We start from the raw sequence: 20,580 nt of genomic DNA on the forward strand, positions 1-20,580 counted from the left end.
AAACTGTAACTCCAGACGACCAGGTGGTGACTGAGCTTTCTCGTCCATCCGGCTCGACCTCGTCACCTTAGCAACCGTCTCCGTGGCTCTATGAGTAAATCAGCAGGAACAGCCTTTCTGATGGCTCAGGACAAAACATCCCCTCGTATAGCTTGGGGGCTATAGTTTGAAATGAAGTATACAGAGACTCATTATACATTCAAGCCTTTTTCTTCTAATGATACAAGACCTATTAATTGCTGAAACTTAGAACTGGCTCCTCTGCCGGTGTTGATGTGGTGTTGATGAACACCTTGGGCTTGTGTGCTTCTAAAAATGCCTAATCATAGTTAAGAGATGGTTTTGTGTAATCTGTTTAACTCGTGGCTATAACTCTTGTTACTGTTTATGTTGAATTAATGCTTTATTCTTCTTGTCTTCTGTCTTTTTTTTACAGTCCTCTGCGCCAAAAACCTGGTGAAGAAAGACTTCTTCCGTAAGTATCTGCCAATCGCAGCTGTTCACAATAAACCTATATTTGTTTTTCACACCCTGTTTGGTTTCAGTTTTGGTTTTGTGGGTATATGATGCATGCACTGTAAAATGTCGGTCACTTTGGGAAAGTGCCAGCCTTAGCAGCTAGGATATATTTATTCAGCTGTTCCAACAGATGTGAATGGTTTTCTACATGTTTCATTGGAGGCATGTTGTCTACGTAACTTTAAGCATAAAAACACAGACTAACACTCAGACGTAATTCCCGACATACTGGATATATGATCCTTGTAACATGTCACACAAGTGCAGTCAATCTGTTTCCATTTTGGGCAACTCATCCACAACCACTTTGAATTAGATACCCAGCTCGTCTCCTCCGCTGAAGACTCACGTGTAGGTGTGTTTGGTGTCTCGAGTGTTTGGGTGTGTTTGGGTCAGGCTGTCATGGTGAGTGAGCATGTTAAAGGTCTTCTGCTCACTCAGGTGGTTTCTGTGGTGTCCATTCCTGCCATTCCAACGCCCAGGAGCTGAGCAAACATTCAGCTGGGGAGTCGATGGAGAGCAGCACTGAAACTATAGATAAAAATGACCGCGCACACGTGTGTAGATGGGAGTTCTTTTAAGTGCGCTGCATTCGTCGTGTGCTTGTCCATATGCATTGGCCTCAATCATTGTGTTTGCTTCAACCACGTCTACGTGATTTTAATGAGGAAAATGTCCCACACAGGTCCCACCTATGAGTCATAGACCTGCCATAAATAACATTTTATTTATTCTAAAATAATCAGTTGATAAGTGTGAAATATAAAGATTCTGCTTACAATGACATAAAACGGAAACAAGTAAAGACTTATCAGTACTGCAGCCAACTGATAACATCTTATTGTATGTTTTCTTGATGAATGCTTTAAATCTCACCAAACTTAAAACAGATTTTTTGACTACTGTAGGGTGTCTGCGACTGCTTTTTTTAAGTCTTAAAATGTCTTAAGCCTTAAAAGTCATTAAGTAGTCTCAAGTTTGAATTGGTTGGCCCTTGTCAGCTCTTTTTCAGCCGTCTGAGCAAACATCTCTACAAAAATGCCTAAAAAAATGCCTAAAAAGCTTAGATTTAAGTGTCTGATACCTTTACACACCCTCTAATAAATACATCTGCTCGTAGATTCATGTTCCCTTTTTGTTATCGAACACTAGACAAGCTTGATATTCAAATTCATTTTAATTTATTAGTTATCCAGAACTGTACTTTAGTGGCCAACGGACATCATTTTAGAATCAAAGTACAACAAATCTGTGGAGGTAAGAAATTAGTAATCTGTGAGTTTTCCATCCGTTGCATGGAACGCCGATAAAGACACTCCAGCATCTGTCAGTTGTATTTAGTACAATCTGCCATGAAGCAAGCTAACACTGCTGTGTAATGTTGTGTAGTGTCTCAATGTTTTTTCTTCTCTCTTGCAGGCCTCCCTGATCCCTTTGCCAAGGTTGTCGTGGACGGTTCAGGGCAATGCCACTCGACAGACACTGTGAGGAACACACTTGACCCCAAGTGGAATCAACACTATGACCTGTGAGTCCCAGACAGTTTTACGTTTCTCACACAGCCCTCTCTGACATCTGCTCTCAGGAAAAAAAAAACAATTGGATTCCTCCTTTGTTTATTTGAATACCTCCCACCTTCCTTTATACTTAAGGAATACAAACAGCAGTTTGAGGCCCTGCTCGGGCTGTTGTCTTTCTTTATTTAACCTCAATAAGTGAGCACACTGGTGCTGTCGGGCTGTGCCATTAACAAGAGCTAAACAGTAACAGATGTAAACAGCTCCTGCATCTGCTCTCTCACTTATCTAGATGCTCCGTAATGACATAACTCTGAGTCTAAAAATGTCCCTTGGAGCAGTATCTACAGAAAACGAAAAGGAGGGGTGTCTACAATAGTATTTTCTTCCATTGACTCAAACACGTGCATGTCCTGTTGTACCCTGATTGCCTTTCCCAAAGATGGTTTGTTCCGTGAAAGCAACCTGGAAAAAAACAGAGACTGAGCGCGTGAGTGAAAATGTGAGAGTGAAAGTTTCCAGTATTGGCCGCTGTGTTTATCCAACCTTCATGCGTAGCCAACAGCGAGAGGAAGCACATGTCTCCGTTTGTTTGGTTGCTGGGGATACAGGACCCGTCTTTCTACATGGCTGTTAAATTTGCTGCTCGTTTCACGTTTGACAAGCGGAGGAAAAAGTCACGCACTCACCTTTTTAGAAGACTGATCGATTGAGGAGCTTCTCTTTGCTAATTTGTCCCAAGAGCCTGCAGACGGAGCTGTCTGGAGTTTATGTGAAAATCGCGAGAAGTTCAACATCGGTGTGTCCCCTTCACCGTCTGTCAGCGTTTCTCTTCATGGCCAGCAGGAGACTGACAGACTCTCAGGTGGTGTGTTGGAAGAGAGCACTTTTAATTGACTGAGAGCAGCCTAGAAAGCCGTCTGGCCAGCTCGCACTTATTAAAATAGGGCCTGAAAAACACCTGGTGTTCAGAATACAGCTGAGTGCATTAAAGCTGTTGGCAGTGACTCTTGTTTTCCATTTGTTGTATGTGCTCATGTGAGGGTGTAGAAATCTTGTGCAAGTGTGTATGTGTATGTGTGTCTCCGGGGCCTTGGTTTCATTGGTCAGCCACAGCCGGCAAAACTGGCCCGTGAACTGTGACCCCCTCCACATTGTTGCAGGATGTGGCCGGCATGCCAAGGATAGCAGACAGTCTATCTGGCTGCCCGCCGCTCACACTAACTCTGCCTGCACCACGTTGAAATGCTGAAATGAAGAAAGCATTAGTATAACAGCCCTCTCCTCTGGTCACAGTGGTTATCAGTAATAGAATGATTCTTTTTGAGGACCTCCATGTTCACAGTGTGAGCGTCGTGAAGTACTTCCAAGCATTTTTGAGACTCTCACTCCAGTGTGCACTCAGTCACATTTGGTTAATTAGGACTTCTTCAAATATGGCATCATTAAATAATGCATCTGCAATGTTAAGTGCCCAGTCTAGACTCAAATTATCTACGCCCACTCTTACATCCATTTTTATTTATTTATTCTCCCGGGATGAATATCTGTGGAAGCACCCAGTTAAACAGCACCACCATTAATGGCTTTATTTTATTGTTAGTGTTACTGTGCAGTTTAAATGGGGCTGAAAAAATAGGTGCCACAATGCAGAAGAAGACAACAACATTCTCCTGATATTATATGTTTATCTGAGAAATCACATGTTGAAGTGTACACTGCGAAGACTGTGCATCAACATAGGAAATGTAGGACTGTCATTCACAAATCAGCAAACTAGTAGCGATTGTTTCTGCTTGTTATAGAGAAAAGGTGCATGATATACTGAAATGACAGAGAACTCTCATAACTCTGAGTTTAAAGTGTGAGAGGGCCATGTAGCCACAACCCTTCATTTAGCTGTTCCTTAGTGTAAGTTCATATGTTAAGGGATCTGTTTGTGAAGTTTGAAAGCATCAGCAGGATCCAGTCCCAAGTTGTGAGTCTTAGCATACTGAACTTCCCCTTTTGTTTCTGTTTGTATCTCAGATTGTGGCTTTCATACTGCTGCTTCATTCCTGTTGACCATATGTTCTTGGCAGTAACCTACATGAAAAAGCTAAAAACAATGCCAAAGATGCCTCCTGTTCAAATATAGTCCGCCAAATAAAAGCATGTATTTAGAAAGCACATCTGACTCTTTAAATCCTTTTATTGCAAGTTTCCCCATTGTCTTGTGTGTGTGTGTGTGTGTGTGTGTGTGTGTGTGTGTGTGTGTGTGTGTGTGTCTGCGTGTGTGTCTGCGTGTGTGTGTCTGTGTGTGTTATTGCCTATGACTGGTATTAAAAATCGTAGCCAGACTAATGAATTTTATTACATGGAGGGTGATCCAGATGACTGGGGTTTGGTTGTAATACTTCCCTCCCGTCACGTCTGTCTGACATAGCAGCTCTCTCACATCGCACCCCAGACAGGCATTTGGCATTGACTCAAAATGTCCAGACGTCTTACTCACAGCCCCATTGTTTCATATCCCTTTTGGTAAGCGGCATGATAATTACAGTGGGATGCAGTTCTGCGAATCGTACAGATGATTAGTTTTAGACTGAAGGAGGGAGCCCACCCGAGCAGATGTGCCACAACAGGTTCACATGGTTAGATTGTATCACACCCCCTCAGCCTGTTCTGAGGAACAAGGGGAGGGAGACAAGAGCTACACAAATGCAGGGGAGGAGATGGATAAAGGCAGTCAGGAGATAATCCGTCTGTTTCATCCATCTACACATCTTTGGCTGTTTGTACATAACACAATTACCTGACCACGTTCTTCACTTGTGAAGCATGCAAACAATTTTTCCTTTAATCTTTTAAACAGGATTTTGTCTTTGGTCTTTGGAAGTTGACATTTGTGGTGTTGTGTTAATGGTCCCAACAAATACTGGATGGCTTGTAATTACATTTGGCACGCATGCTCATGTTCCAATTTTTACATCTAGCGCCACCGTCGGGCCCAAATTTCAAATGTCCATTACTTTGATTTATGACCTAATTCCTGCAGAACTGATGACATTCCCCTGGTAATATAATATTCAGAGTTATGTTTTCATTAGTGTCTTTGAGTTTGGGTCCTCTTCCATCGAGTCCGCCATGTTGCATCATCGTGTACCTACAGTACCCAAAAATGGATAAACAAACACGATAGAGATGGCCTTTTGAGTGGCACACCCTCCCCTCGGCCACCACTAAATCTTCAGGAGTGGACCTTTTAACATCGGCATCTTAGCAGTGTGATCATAAGCATGTTAACACGCTGAAATTTAGCCTTTAGCTCAGCATTGTATGGAATTACCTAGCTGCTAACATGACTGTTTTTGTGCTTTTACAGCACAGTTTATGAGCTTTTCCTTAAACTGCTTCAAAGTATTTTAATTGCAGGCAAACATAACTGATATTATAACCCACAACATTTGACAGCATGACTGATGACTCTTTAAACCCAGTTACATTTTTAATCAACTAGGTAATTTAGATTTTTATATATACAAAACAAAAGGTGCTATAAAGCTGAAAGCTTGACGACAGCCTCATTTAAAAACCATTTGATAGAAAAATCACTTTTTTCCCCATGTTCAGCCCGAATCGCGGAATCATTATCACAGTTTCGTCACTGCTCATCGCAACACGTCATCTCTCTATTGTATCTCTTCTCCCACAGTCGTCTGTCTCACCCGTCCTCCCCTGATACGTGGTGATGTACCGCTGTGAATATTGTAAATGATTCACGCGGTTGCCGTCTGTTTGTGGTGCTCCGTCTCACACTCAGACACTCGGGATCAGATTCACACATCCCCGTACACAGGCTGGAAAATTCCTCTCAGCCAACCCTTCCTCTTCCATGTCCCGACTGTCTTGTAACGTGTCCTTGACAGGGAGACTTTGCGACATCTGTGGTGGATGTGTGTCTCCCCCGCATTGCTGGGGACGACCTAAGTGAGACCCTTGTCAACACATTAGTTGTTACATGTTAATGTTACATGGCTTCTCCTATGAGGTCTAAAAAGCAGCAGTCACACAGTGATTCTCTCATGGCATCTCTTAGCAAGTCTGTCTATGTCTGAATATTAATGAAGTCTCCTCCTTCTCTCTCTCCCCTCAGATACATTGGGAAGTCAGATTCTATCACCATCAGCGTGTGGAATCACAAGAAGATTCACAAGAAGCAAGGGGCTGGGTTCCTGGGCTGCGTCCGCCTTCTGTCCAACGCTATCAACCGCCTTAAAGACACAGGCTGTAAGTGTCAGTATTAATCCAATACACCATCCTGTTAAAGTCATATCTTAAGAAATGAAATTTGAAATCTGTGTGGGACTGTGTGGCTCAGTTTTAAGCGGAGAGGGGATATTGATACACTTGAGTACAACATTTGTTAATTTTGAACGATTGATAATTATAATGTTAAGCTTAAGAATCCAGCAAGTACCTTTATTTGATCTTTTTACTGATATTGGCTGTTGTTAATGCCTCTGCTCTGATAGCATTAAAACTAGTGCTATAGACCATAATAACATGACGGCCATTTTCCTCTGACGTCATGCTCAGGGCGGGAAACTCAAAAGCTGGGATGATGATACCCTGCTGTGTCCAAGGGTGCGACACTGGAATCAGAAAGCAAAACAACATCTTTGATAAACCCATAGCTAATCTTAGAGCATGCCCGGAAAGAGATGGAAGCAGAAACAAGCCTGCCATTTCAAAATGCAATGTCAAAATAAAGATCTCTGGAAGTCTCTTAACATGAAGAATTCACAGCAACTATGAAAAATATAAATGTTTTTGTCTTTCGCTGACCACTTCCCAAAGGCAATAGTAGGAGAAACAATGAAATGTGTTTACAAGCGGGTCCCTGTTTTGTTTGTATGGTCTCCACCCTGCAGCTAGTTTAGTCCTGTTAGGCTGATCAGCCGTTGCTGGTGGCAGCAGCAGCTCTCTCCTGCGTTGAAGAATAACTTTTAAATCATTCATTGGAGCTAGTTATGTGACGTCTGACTTCTGCTTGGTAAAATGAGACCCTGCGCATGGAGCCGGTTTTGTTTCAAAGGAGAAAGTGATAAGAAGCAGGAGAAGTTAATCACACTACACTGCTGTCAGGGCTAAGTGACAGGACATAGAGTAGCTCCTGTTAGTGTACTGTCTCCCTCACTAGGTCTGACAGAGGCCAGACCTGTGTGTGAGAGGGGTCAGCACTCTGCCCCCCTGCCAGAACAGGAAGGGCCAATCAACATCGCCCTGCAATTACTGTTTAAAAAAAAAGTGTCTCATGTCAGAAGCTAACTGGATAAATGAGATGGAGGCTTTAGTAAGTGGCTCCTAGTAAAATCCATGCCAGACAGTTGTAGCACCAGCGAAGCAGTCTGGATGTGATTTCTTTTTTTTTTTTCTTTTTTTTTTTTCGTCTGCGTGGTGAACTGGTACCTGCTCACTGGACCTGCAACCTTGCAGGCAGAAGCGGGAAAGAATCCCACCACTTTTCCTAGAAGCCCCTGACACTGTTGTTTTCCTGGAGCGACACAGGAAACCTGAGCCTTGTGCCACAGCTGTGAGTGGTTTGCCTCTGCATTTCCTTTCTCTCCTGGCCTCCTCCTCACCCCTTAGTCTCCCCTCCAGTCTCCTCCTTAGACTTGCAGCATGTCCACACAGATATACACACACACACACACACACACACACACACACACACACACAAAATGCCATTGTGACTAACCTCCCTCAATCTCCGTCTGCCGATCTAGACAACCGGTCATTTCACGCAGACATGCATAATTGTACTGCTATTTAAGTGTAAGCGTAGATTTGTTGTGCTCTCTCAGTTGTGGTCTCTCTCCCCCTGCGAGTATTTGTCATTCTTTGTTTTTTTGTGAGGAATTTACCAGCAGTTGCAGTTTTGTCCCCTCAGCAGGCCTTGCAGAGGGCATTGGGTTGACTAAAATATTTGTGTATAATTGCAGAGTGTTTTTGGTCGACTGTCACATTTATGTATAATTGCAGAGTGTCTTGTGTTTCTTGTCTTTGTGTATATGACTGCATACGCATTTAAAATGTATGTACTTTTGAGTGCACTCCTCAGCATACATTTTACTGTCTGTTTGTGTGTTCTCTGTTTTCTCTGTGGCTGCTGACCTCCGGCCAGCCTTGTAACGGTTTGACCATTGCCTGTTTTGGTCCCTGTTTAGTCTAGACAGACATCCTGAGCTGATCTGCATGACACCCAGACAACAGAGAGCAGATAGTGGCATTTCTCATGTCTGCAGGCAACTTGGACATTTTTTTTTTCTTTCCGCCTGATCTCCCTCTTTCTCCCTTGCTCTCAAATTCCGCAGACTTTAAGAAGTTCAGACAAAGAGTTTCCAGACTTTGGCAGAAGTTCATGTCCATGCTAAGACTGAGTGGAATAGTGCAGGCTTTGTACTGAAATTTGTCAAATGTTTGACCTCTGCATTTGAACTGAAGCCTGCTCTGTACCGATGCTCAGTGAGATTTTTACAGCCCGTGGCTGTTCCACAGACCAGACCATCTGTTCCAGGGCACAGCCAAGCTGTGGTCTACAGACACAAGAATGAGAGACGGATAATGAGGGAGAGAGGATTTGACTCTGAGTGATGTAAATGATACAGAGCAAAGGGACTTGGAAGGGAAAAAAATGCATCCAGACACATGCTAGTTTACATGCATCTGTCTGACACTGATGAATCCTCCGTGCTTTCTTTCATCTTTCTTCTCATTTCCTGTTTGTCTCATGATGTTCCTTCTCTCTTTCTCTCTCTCCCTCCCTTCCTTTACTTTCTTCACTCTCTCTACTTCTTGTTTCTGTCATCTCTCTACAGACCAGAGACTGGACCTGAACAAGCTGAGTCCCAACGACAGTGACACAGTCAGAGGCCAGATAGTGGGTGAGTACAGATTAGCACACAGACAAGGATCTATTCGGTAGTAGACCTGCAATGATTAAAGCTTATTAATCAGTAAGTCGTTCAAAAGAAAATGAATGGCCAACTATTTCTAATAATCAATAAATTGTTTCAGCCACAAGTAAAATGTCAAACATTTGCTAGTTCCAGCTTCTGAGATGTCAGAACGAGTGTGTCATTTATGATAGTGAATGTGAACTTTATGCTTTGGAATATGGCGATGAGCATTTTTCCCAGTTTTTTTTCATCCCAACAGTGACTTTACACACATTCTCCAGTGCCCCACACATTAGTTGGTTACTAAAGATATGCATCAGATTAATCAATAATTAAAACAATTGTTTGTTGCAGCCTTATTTGGTAGCCTAAAAAGATTTGGAAAACCTGTCATTTTAATTAAAAAGTAAATTAAAGTTCTCATTAAGTTACTAATTGCGAAGATGCTACAGTTCTAGTAGTAATCCTGGAGCTTATAATGGCCCTCAATGTTCTGTTTTGTTCTTGCGTCTGGATGGAAAATGCATGCAGGTCCAAAACACTCCTGAGGATAATCTTTAATGCCATTATAAAAGTAGATAAATGTATATATGTTCAGCTCTAGTCCGCCAAGTTTTGCCCATTGCTGTAACACATATATCACAGCCCTCATGTAAAAGGTAGGATTAGATTTCATAAAACTAAGCTCTCCCTGCAGAATGAAAAAATAAACTGCCTTTACCAGACCCTTCAGGATACCACTGATAAAACTGAACCCTATCCCTGTTACTCATAAAGATATATAGCTCCATTTTGTGCTCCGATAAAATATCTGCCTGCACTGTAATCTGCTGTCTAGTAATCGTAGCGTTTGCATCTGTGTGCCATGTGTTGCTGCAGTGAGTCTGCAGTCGAGGGACCGGATAGGCACAGGAGGCCCTGTGGTGGACTGCAGTCGGCTGTTTGACAATGATCTTCCAGATGGGTGAGTGAGTTTGGGGGAAATCTCTTATCATCTCAGAGGGAGATTTTTGAGCGGTTGTCGCAAATCCAAAACAATAAATGCTGCCTTAAAGTGCGGGGGTAAAGATATGTGGAATATGATATTTGCATGCGGTGAGACAGAGCAGCGAGACAGAACACTACTCGCTGGTTCTGCGGCTGCTTAACCATGTCTGCTCACTGCTGTGTGTGTGTGTATGTTTGTGTTGCCAGCTGGGAGGAGAGGAGGACAGCGTCTGGACGGATCCAGTACTTGAACCACATCACACGCACCACACAGTGGGAGAGGCCTACCAGGTGAATACACTCTGCAGACCACAGAAAGTCAGACCCTCTTAAATCAAACAGCAGCAGGCCGATGGAAGACCTCATCTCTGACCTCAGTGCTCCCAAACGAGGGGAGTCTGTCCAAAACTAGAGTGGGGTCCTCAAAAAAAAAAAAAAGAAAAGAAAAAAGCGTGTCAGACAGATTGCTCCAGACAGTGGTGTTTAATGATGTGGAAGTCATTGAGCTGACAGAGGAGGATAACAGTGTTTGTTCAGCCTTTTAAAAGTAATTTTCACGCACTCCCCCATCAAATACAGGTAGATCTCCTTTGTGCAGGATGTGCAGGTCGCCTTCCTTTCTGTGGCCTCTCTCTGCAGCCATTTTTTATACAACAGTTTTCAAGGCGTGTATTTCAGTTCAAGTATGTTCTTAACCTCAAGAACAAAACAGTTGAGGCTGAGCAATATCCACAACTCTGTAAGAGCCCTGGGATAGAGAGGCACCTCTTCTTCGCCCCATCTGCATCTGATGTACCCTCTTTTTATTGTCTTTATCGCTCACTTCTTACTAACCTTGATCTCAGACAGTCTCTGTGTTTGATGGTCTGTGTGTGAGTTTCCTTGTATAGATTTCCTACTTAGCAGCAAATCAATAGGCAACATTTAGGAAGTCTTCAGGTGCTATTTGTGTTCCTAGAGATGACTTCCTCTTCGTCCATCCTCTTCTACTTTCTTCTACTCTGTCTCTTTCTGCCACCTGTGCTTCTTGGTCTTCTGTTGTTTGCATATCTTCATCACCCTCCTTCTCTCCTGTCCCTCCCAGGCCTGCATCAGAGTACTCCAGCCCTGGCCGGCCTCTCAGCTGCATTGTGGATGAAAACACACCCATTAGCACGAATGGGGCCACGCCCACCACAGCGTTGCCGACCAGTGGCGGGGACCAGCGGGCCCAGGAGAGACGGGTCCGCTCCCAGAGGCACCGCAACTACATGAGCAGAACCCACCTGCACACGCCACCTGACCTCCCTGAGGGATATGGTAAGTTGGAGACCAGCACCACAGAGTAGACCTTCTGTTATATCTTCTGGGCTTTGTGCTCAAAAAATATAACCAAACAAGGATTGTGTAGTCGATATATTGATCTATATGATGCCATAAATTGCTAAATATGAGCACATCTTAAAGTACAACACCAACTGGAACTGATTGTGAAATTAATTGAGAGGGAACTTTCAATTAAGTCTGTGTTCACTGAAAATCCACTCAGAGAAAAACAACAGTGATTCCCAAACAGCACTACTTATACAGTTACCAGGGGGTGTGTATAAATGTTGTGGATTAGCTCAAAGCAGAAATAGTTATTTGTTTAAAACTAAAATGATAATGTGTCCCTACACATTTATACAACACCATGAGTTACAACTGCATGAAAAGCAGTTAGCAAGTGAACAGACAAGCCTGTCAAGAACACTTGTTCGACAGTAATGCATAAGTAGTACACATTTTATTTGGATAATGTTATTTTAGTTCTACTAAGTGGATATTTAAAAATACTTTGCTAGAAGTAGATTGATAAGTGGTTAAAATAGAGTCAAAAGTAACAGATAGTAGTTTGAATTAGCATGCTAAATTGATCTTCTCAAATAGTTTGCTGAATGTAATCAATAAATAGTAGAAATAGTTAGCCTAAAGTAACATGGCTAGTGGTTTTACCTGATAGACCTAATACATAATATTGTGGATGTTATGGATTTTATTGCCTAGCGATGATGTTGCTGTTCTGCGTGGTTGATGTTGACATTTTTAAAAAAAAGTAACCTAAACACTGACAATTCTTGTATAGAAAAATACTGACATAATATCCACTTTATTTACTTAATAGTGTTAAATAACATCCAGTTTATATTCAGTTCAAATGAACACATTTGGAGAATGACTGCTGTTGAAGAAGAGGTCCTTGAGTTCATCTGATAGGCCTGTAGAGGTGCATAAAAAAGGGTTGGAAACTAAACTACACTACACTATCAATATTGTATGTGCAGCTTTTCTATCTTGAGACGGATAAATATTTAATATCCTGATTATACTGGAGTATGCCGGGTTTCTGTATCCTCTCTGAAAGCCATCTCTGCTTCCACTATGAATTGTGTCATGATTGTAACGCTGTCTTGTTAATTGCTTCGCCCCTGCCCTCCTCTCTGCTCAACACTGGGCTCAGTAACCCGGCTAATCTGTAGCCTCATTCAGTCCAGCACCGCTGTGATGACGCTGCAGCTCCACCGCACAAGGAGCCTGAAATACTGGCTCCATTTTAGACAATCTAATTGAATTGATCTAGCTGTTAAAGGCTGGCGGCAGCCGTTCACTCCCTCCTCTGTTCTCCTTTCTGCACACAATCAGACGCATTCATGTAAAAGCAAACACACACACACACACACACACACACACACACACACACACACAAGCTGCCATCCTACAGCCAAAGAGAGTTTTGTTTATCATTACACGGACATCTTGTGTAGGATTTGGATCTAGAGCTGCTGAGGCATATGACGACTCTGCTCTCTGTCCTTCAGATTAGAAGGCTACTCACCCCTCATGCCTGTCTCTTTATGTCTGTCTTCTTAGGCTTTTCGCTGTCGTGACTGGATACTTTTATGGTCACGTGAACTGCTTGATTACAGTTTGTTTCTTTTATATATATATTTTTGTTACTGCAAATAGCTTGTATTTGGTCCAAGAAAAATATTGCTTCATTACATGCTTTTTTTAAAAAAAAAAGGAAAAAGTGTCAATTATAGTATACTGTATTTTCATGAAAATATTGACTTAGGGAGTTTTTTGAGACCGTTCAATTATTGGAGACTTACTATTGCACAACTAAAGTCTTGTACATGGAACATTTCATGTTTTTCTGCTTTTACATCTCTTTCGATTTTTTGTTAACATCACTGTACATTGTGAGGCCAACATAATACATCACACCATCATAATATTTCTTTATTTGTGTTTTCCCATTTTTGAGGAATTTGAAATGGAACCCCTCAACACCTATATTACCTGTCGGCACCTCTGATTCTCCTCATGCGTTTGGGCACTAGCCCACAGATGTCACCCTGTGTGTCAAATGTACTTTGTGCACTCGTTGGGGTTTGGAGGATTGCGTGTGCATGCATGTTAAGCAGGGCGGTGGGTCCAAAGGGATGCCAGAGAAGAGCTCTCTGGCAGGCCGCTCCATGGAAATATCTCTGTCAGGCGGTGATGAATGAGCTCACCAACTCAAAAGTCAGACAAGCCCATCTCTCCTCTCCTTTCCTCTCCAATGTTCTTCACCCTGTCTCTCACCTCCTCCTCCCCCTCCCCCTCCCCCTCCTCCTCCCCCTCCTCCTCTTCCCTGCTGCCTTTTGGGATCTCCACTGACTCAGCCAGTCCTTTTATCTCCATCTGTGTGATCTCTCTCTTATGCAGACAGATTATACGCACAGTCTGTCTGCATGTGACACATGTTTAAACTCGATTTCACTTTCCATATATTTTAAACCTTTGACATGCACTTGATACCAAGGTTGAAGCAAAATCTTCTACTTCCTCATGTATTTATTTGATTCACATCATTTTCCAAACCGTGCATTAATTTATCTTGTTTTTATGTCTTCCTACAGAGCAGAGGACCACGCAACAAGGCCAAGTGTACTTTCTCCACACTCAGACAGGTGTCAGCACGTGGCATGACCCCAGAGTACCCAGGTACGTCCCCTCAGGCAACACAACAGCTCTCTTTTTCTTCCCACATTTAAACTGTAGAACATTTAACACCTACTTGCCTCAGGGAATAAATCATGGCCAAATCCAAAATATATGTCTTTCCTCTCACCTGTAGTGCTATTGATCTGTATGGATTGTGCATGTTGTGTCTGAGTTTTGGAGATATCTGCTGAAGAGATGTCTGCCTTCTCTTAAGATGAAACTTGATGGTTTGTGATGCTCGAAGTGCCAAAAGAACACATTTGAAAAACTTAACAGCAATGTCTCCTTCCAGAAATCATGATAACCCAAATTAGACCTGCCAATCATATCACCAGATGACAAGAACTGTGCATCTACTCATGGACGAGAGGGTTGTGTTCCTAAACATAAAACTGTGTCTTCCTTGGCTTAGCTGTAATTTTAGCTGGCCTGGGTGCCGTCTAGTTTGGTTATCCTCAAGAGGAGGCAGACATCTTAATGACAGATATCTAAAAGAAAATTCAGCAACTGACACGGAAACAATCTAGATGAAGAAATGGCATTACAGCTAAGTGGGAACGCATGTATTTTTGATTTTGGGATGAACTGCCCCTTTAAACCAGTTATCGTTCTTTGTAGCACTTTACGGTCCTCCTGAAACAGCAGACACTGACATAACTGACGATATGGCGGTCTCTCAGTCCCGATCCTCTTGTAGTTTACTGTAAACCTGCAGTTAATTATGAGTCCGCCATGCTGTGAGAAGACCCGTGTCACGGGGCTCTCTGAGCGATCTGGTCTTCTGGCACGAGCTGCCTCACGGTAGGACACATGGACAACAGCACACAGGTCTCAACCGGCCTTACCAGAGGCTCTTGGGCAATGCTGTCAGGCACGTGTGTCCCATTGATTACTGTATTCCAAGAACAATGCACACAGATCTACATGTGCATGTGCAGAGTCGGGCTTCAGTGCACTCCAGACACCATCAATAAAACATGACCGATGTTATAATACCTGGCCTCTGCTCACTTGCGTTCTCTCAGCATGTGAGTGATAGATGATATTTTTATCGCTCCTGATAGGAGGCCATTGGTCACGCCACACCTCACTGGGTGCTCCTCAGACAGCTCCAACATTAGCAGATGGCTCAGCTGCCAAGCTCTCATCGCTCGTGAAGCTCTCGTCCCTTTTGGCTTTAATCCCGCAAAACAGACAAGTCAGCGCCAGCATAGCGAGACTGCTGTAATTCCTGAACCTTTTTGTCTCCATGGAATCCAGCTGAAAGGGGTTTCAGGGCAGCAGTAAATAATTTAGATGGGAGGAAGAAGAAAAATAGAATAAAGGCAATTTCTCAGACATCTCAGAATCTCGATGTCCGCCTGAGTCCAGTTAGTCAGTGCTCTGGTATGTTTTATACCTCCAGTTTGATGTGTGTGTACTTTGTGTCTCTTTCCACCCGTCCCACCCTATGTTGCCTTTATTTGTCTTCTGTAGTAATTCTGTACTGCATGTTGTCTGTTACATTTCAGAGATCTGAGTAATGTGAACTGTGAGGAACTGGGTCCTTTACCTCCTGGATGGGAGATACGGAACACCGCCACCGGGAGGGTTTACTTTGTCGACCACAACAACCGAACCACACAGTTCACAGACCCGCGCCTCTCCGCCAACCTGCATCTAGTCCTCAAGTGAGTACTATAGTGCCCTTAACACAGAAAAATGTGTTGGTGAAATAAATTAGAAGCCACATAAAAAAACGGTATAAAAGCAGTGAGATTTATTTTCTGTCTTTGTTTTTTCCATTTGTAGTCCGAGTCCCAATGGTTCTCATAGAGGCATAGAAAGTCAGAATGTCAGGTAAGGTTTGGGCCTCGTGCCAGTAGTCCTCACTTACACACAGACAAGAACACACACAAGCACTCACTCCCCCAGACATTCGCAGACTTACTCACTATGCCTCCCCCTCAGTCAATGTTTTACTCTGAGATCCTGTGCCAATGTGTGTTCACCACCTGTAGAGGTTCAGCAGAGAGAGTGGGCCTTCTGCTGAGCAGACGTTTGTGCGCACACCGAAATACATCCATGGTGCACTCCCCCACAGTCTTTCTTTCCACACAAAAATTTAAATTCCTCAGGCCCGCAGAGGTTTTGATCATAAAGGCGTTTTAGCACACAATCCGTCACAAAGCTGGCTTTGGCCAGACATCAGATAGCTGAGTGGAAACCAAGGCTGCTGTGTCTGTGGCTGAGGAGCGTCTTACGTCCAGGAAACAGAGCATAAATTTGATGCCCAAGTCGATGAATGAAGTGTGTGTGTGTGTGTGTGTGTCTGTCTGTCTGTGTGTGTGTTGGTTCATGTGGGTTGCTTCATGCTTCCGTGCTTGGTACATGCCTGCGTGCATGGATGCATGTGTTCAGAATCTCTTCCCCTGTGCAGCTGTTCAAACACATACAACACTGCGCAGTGAAGGCTGTAGAATTACCCATAGGTCCTTGCTCTGCAAAGGTGGAGCAGCATACGGGTGCCTTGGTGGGCCTCCACCGCCTGATCTCATTCCTTCTCTGTGCAGCGAGAGATGGAATGCATCGACGGAGAGATCAGGTTTCGTTTTTTCCTGTTCTGATGGATCAAAGAACGTGTTTGGGATTTTGTATTCGCTTTGCTGGTCCTCTTATAAAAATGTAGACTGGCACGCCACATTTGTTTTTAATGTAGGAATTTTGTCATGAGCATGACCATGCCCAGATGTGTGAAAATATCATGCATAGAATTTCTATTGTGTACGTCTTCTGGTAGCATGAGTAGTTCCCATCAGAGCCAGAATGTGGGCATATGTTTTATATAACATAACAGAAATTATTGATATGCAGAAAAAAGTCTGTCTATATCTGTATGTGTTTTGCAGTTGTTATTAATCACATTTGTGCACGTTTGTTGTGCTTTTATTGTGAAGTGAGAAGTAGAAAAATATGAAGTCTTTCATTTCAGCTGTTCCAGGTTTTTGAAGGGCACATGGACCTTGGCCTGAGATTTGTGAAATAACTTCTTATTAAATGACTGCATGGCTGAGGTTTAACCTGCGCCAACCTCAGTCCATTCTAATTCCATTAACCCTGTAATCTGCTGCCTTTTCATTATAGTTTATGTCCGTACTGAAGCTGCTGTTACTGCAGAAAGACTTTGCAGTGACTTTTTCGTTTGTGACAAAACTCTGGAAAAGACATCAGTCGTCATGGATTTCAATCAAGACATCTGCATTTTATCAAGTCAGGGATTTTAGAAATTTTCACCTCATGTGCCGTCATCCCTCAAAAATGTTCGATATACACACATGTGTCCATCAAAGCTATAGTTTATTGCCTTTTTTATTTGCTGAAGACACAGCCTGAGCATCCAGACCACAGTTTTGGTTATATTTCCTTCGTGCTGTTGCAATCTCTGACCAAATTTGAGCCGTCCCAACTGGCCGGGGTCACCATTCAATAGGTAACTCAATCCTCGTCTGGTCCTGGCTGCAGGGCTGCCCTCTGCACAGTTGCATGAGAAATATCTGCATCATTTCCCAGACGCTTGTGATTTTTTTTTGCGTGGCCAAAACATTGCTTTTTGTTACGGCGACAGGTAACATGCAGCAGAGTTGTGCTCATCAGTGAGGAGTGTTGGAGAGAGAGAAGAGAGAACTCTGGGGCAGCCACCAGAGAGAGCAACAAAGACGGAGTGGGAATGTTTGATTTATGGGTGAAAGAGCTGGAGGAGATGCTCCATGACTTCTTTCTCCTCCCTTCTCTCCCACCCTCTGAATCGTCTGCAGAGTTTGGGTGCTGCTGGGAGAGTGCCCTCCCCTCCCTCTGAGTCTAGTCTGCAGGAAATAGAGGGATTCATGAGGAGGTCTCCAGTGTCCTATGGGGCCCTGTGGCTTTCTGGGATAGCAGGAAGTGATTGAAAAGCCAAACTGGATTCAACGGGGCAGACACCAGAAACCAAACTGAGCTACTCAGTCAGAGAGGAGTTGTCATTGTGGTGCACTGAGGAGATACCAGCCAAGGGGCAGATACATGAGACATGAGAGTTGAAGTTTTGAGATAATTACCTTCCGACCACTTTGCTGAGTCATGAACTGAACTGACTGACACTTAAAGCTCCTCCAGTATTCGTCAGCTCGATTGAAAACTTGGAAGTACCTGAGTGAAAATGTTTATTGTAACCTTGGTGTCACAGCCCAGACATCGTTCTGCACGCCCACAGACTGACTTGTGTATGCTTCCACCACCCTCTGCGCTCGCCTCTAGATTCTGGTGTTTATGACCCTGCTCAGGGCCGAGCATGCCTGCCACCCCCCACTGGAGTGCAAAAGGCCATTGTGCAAATAATCCTTTAGTGCCGGCTTCATAAAGGCTCTTTTGATTCGGTGTGTGTGTGTTGTATGCCTCCCCACTGTGCCACCCTCTGCGGCTGTCTTCCTAAACACAGCACCCAGTTCAAAAGTTGTATTCTCAAGACCTCTATCATCATCAACCGCAGATGATGTTCACAGCCGCACTATTGATACTGCGGTTAACTGCTGGTTTTGTCCCTGCGTTTGAAATGTCCCATCAAATGCTGCCATCTTGGAATACTAGTAATTGAAATCATTTTGGAGTCTCCAATAGAGTGAGAGGACGGAAATGATGAGAAAATGAGAGAAAATTATGTTCTTGTACATTCAATCTAGATTGTGCTACAAAACCTGCGAGCACCAGCAACTACATTAACAGTGAAAGCAATATAATGTTTTTAATTCAGCTTTCAGGCTTGTTGTACTATATTGAGATCAGAAACATGCACATGCAAAACATGCATCAAAAACATGGAACTCTGACTTTGACAAACAAAATGTGTTATTTCATGGTTTTTAATTACTTACCATCCATATTTCTACATAATCTACAATTAAAAGCATTCAAAGTCCCTACAGTCCTGTTCCTATAAAAGCCAATGGTGATGTAAAAGTGTCAAACTCTACCTGATAAGCACCAAACACAGAGTCAATGTAAGCAACTAGCAGGGAAATATATCAGAGCACTAAAGCTAAAGAGCCAGATATTTCTCAGGAGGTTCAACAGACTAAAATGAGCTTAAGGACTGTGAATACTGGACTTGTTAAACTCACCCTTTGGTTGGAAACACAACTTTAAATGTCAGATACTGTTGCTCTGTATCTGCTGGATGTGTATATAGGAAGCAATTATTAATATCAATATCAAATATTAATATCAAGTTTAAGGCGAAGATGAAGTATGTCAATGTTGTTCTCACAATGTGTTTCTGCTGCCCCGATTGGCCAAAAAAGTCCAGTGGAAAAACTAAAAATGGCTTAGCAAGTTACCTTTCAGCAGGAGTTTAGGTTAGGTTTTTTTTTCTCTGTCATGATAGCATGTAGCTAATGTTGCATTAGTTATGTGCAGAAACAAAATCAAAAACAAAGATGATCGTGACTGGTTTATAAAACACAAACAGTGTTTGTTTTCCACTATACCAGAATGACAGTTGGTGTAGCCAGACCTTCTCTAGCACTGTTGTGCTATGAAAATCTGTTTATTGGTGACAGGTTTATGACAGATGATGTATTTCTGTGGTATTATATTTTGTTGTATGATAAACTTTGTTAGATTTAGTCATGGAATTTGAGCCTTTAAGGCCAGTTCTTGGCGTGAGTTTTCTATCCATCACAGTGCCCGCACAATTCTTAGTCTGTCTCTGTAAACTTGTGAATGTTCAACTGTACCAGTAAGCCTCTTCAAGGTGGCAAAGATGGCCCGTCATTACACAAAGTATACATGATGAGTCAAAGCAACAGAGGATCTATTTGCAGAGCTCTCAGTCAAATTCTGCTGCTCCCCCGCAGAAAGCCTTATTTTAGTTCAGCAGCCTCTCCGTGTGAGACCGCCAGGCTACAGCCAGGTGGAGGTTTGTGTTTGTATAAAAGAGAGATGGGGGCAGTGAGTGAGTGAAGAAGATGTCTTACCTCCACTAATCCCTCCACCTCTGTCTGTGCGAGGCTGAGGCAGCTGTTTGATTTGATGTGCTTCCCAGATGACCTCAGTGTGTTTACTCCTCGTACTCTGCAGTCAGCAAAGGACACAGAAAGAACCCTCACTCTCGGAAAGCTGTATTTTGAGTTTCTTGGCATCCCCCTTGTTGTTTTTGTGGAAGTGCTTGCTTACTTTTTTCCCTACTAGTAAGCTTGTTTGTGTTTTGGAACATCGAGGACTTACATTTTTTTCTCTTTCATCTTGTCCCTCTGTCTCTTTCTCTTGGCCGTTGCTCTCTCTCCACTCTCACCTCCTTCCCTCGCCTTTCTTCCTCTCCCTGCTGTCTGTCCTCAAGTCGTCAGAACCAGCTGAAGGATCAGGCCCAGCAGGCTCTGGTGTCCCCCGGTCAGCTCCCAGAGGAGGCCGAGTGCCTCACGGTGCCCAAGTACAAGAGAGACCTTGTTCAGAAGCTCAAGATCCTCCGCCAGGAACTGTCCCAGCAGCAGCCTCAGGCTGGCCACTGCCGCATCGAGGTGTCCCGTGAGGAGATCTTTGAGGTGAGGATGGAAAAAAACAAGCTCAGTCATGTCATCATATCGTCTGGCGCTCCCAAC

At 43.3% G+C, this 20,580-nt stretch overlaps 1 protein-coding gene across 3 annotated transcripts in view; it reads left to right on the forward strand.

Annotated features, from left to right (window-relative positions):
* Positions 1-20,580, forward strand: part of smurf2 (SMAD specific E3 ubiquitin protein ligase 2) — a 49,914-nt gene that overhangs the window by 20,280 nt on the left and 9,054 nt on the right. For 2 of the 3 annotated variants that reach the window (XM_037089289.1, XM_037089290.1), the window contains 11 exons: positions 437-475; positions 1,939-2,047; positions 6,172-6,311; positions 8,897-8,962; positions 9,857-9,941; positions 10,172-10,255; positions 11,049-11,263; positions 13,888-13,972; positions 15,484-15,642; positions 15,764-15,811; positions 20,322-20,523. In XM_037089289.1, the coding sequence (XP_036945184.1) occupies positions 437-475; positions 1,939-2,047; positions 6,172-6,311; positions 8,897-8,962; positions 9,857-9,941; positions 10,172-10,255; positions 11,049-11,263; positions 13,888-13,972; positions 15,484-15,642; positions 15,764-15,811; positions 20,322-20,523 (1,232 nt within the window). The remainder of the gene's footprint in view (positions 1-436; positions 476-1,938; positions 2,048-6,171; positions 6,312-8,896; positions 8,963-9,856; positions 9,942-10,171; positions 10,256-11,048; positions 11,264-13,887; positions 13,973-15,483; positions 15,643-15,763; positions 15,812-20,321; positions 20,524-20,580) is intronic. The other variant, XM_037089291.1, reaches the window with a different exon arrangement.

Source organism: Acanthopagrus latus, chromosome 23 (assembly GCF_904848185.1).
Source record: "Acanthopagrus latus isolate v.2019 chromosome 23, fAcaLat1.1, whole genome shotgun sequence".
Classification (NCBI taxonomy): domain Eukaryota; kingdom Metazoa; phylum Chordata; class Actinopteri; order Spariformes; family Sparidae; genus Acanthopagrus; species Acanthopagrus latus.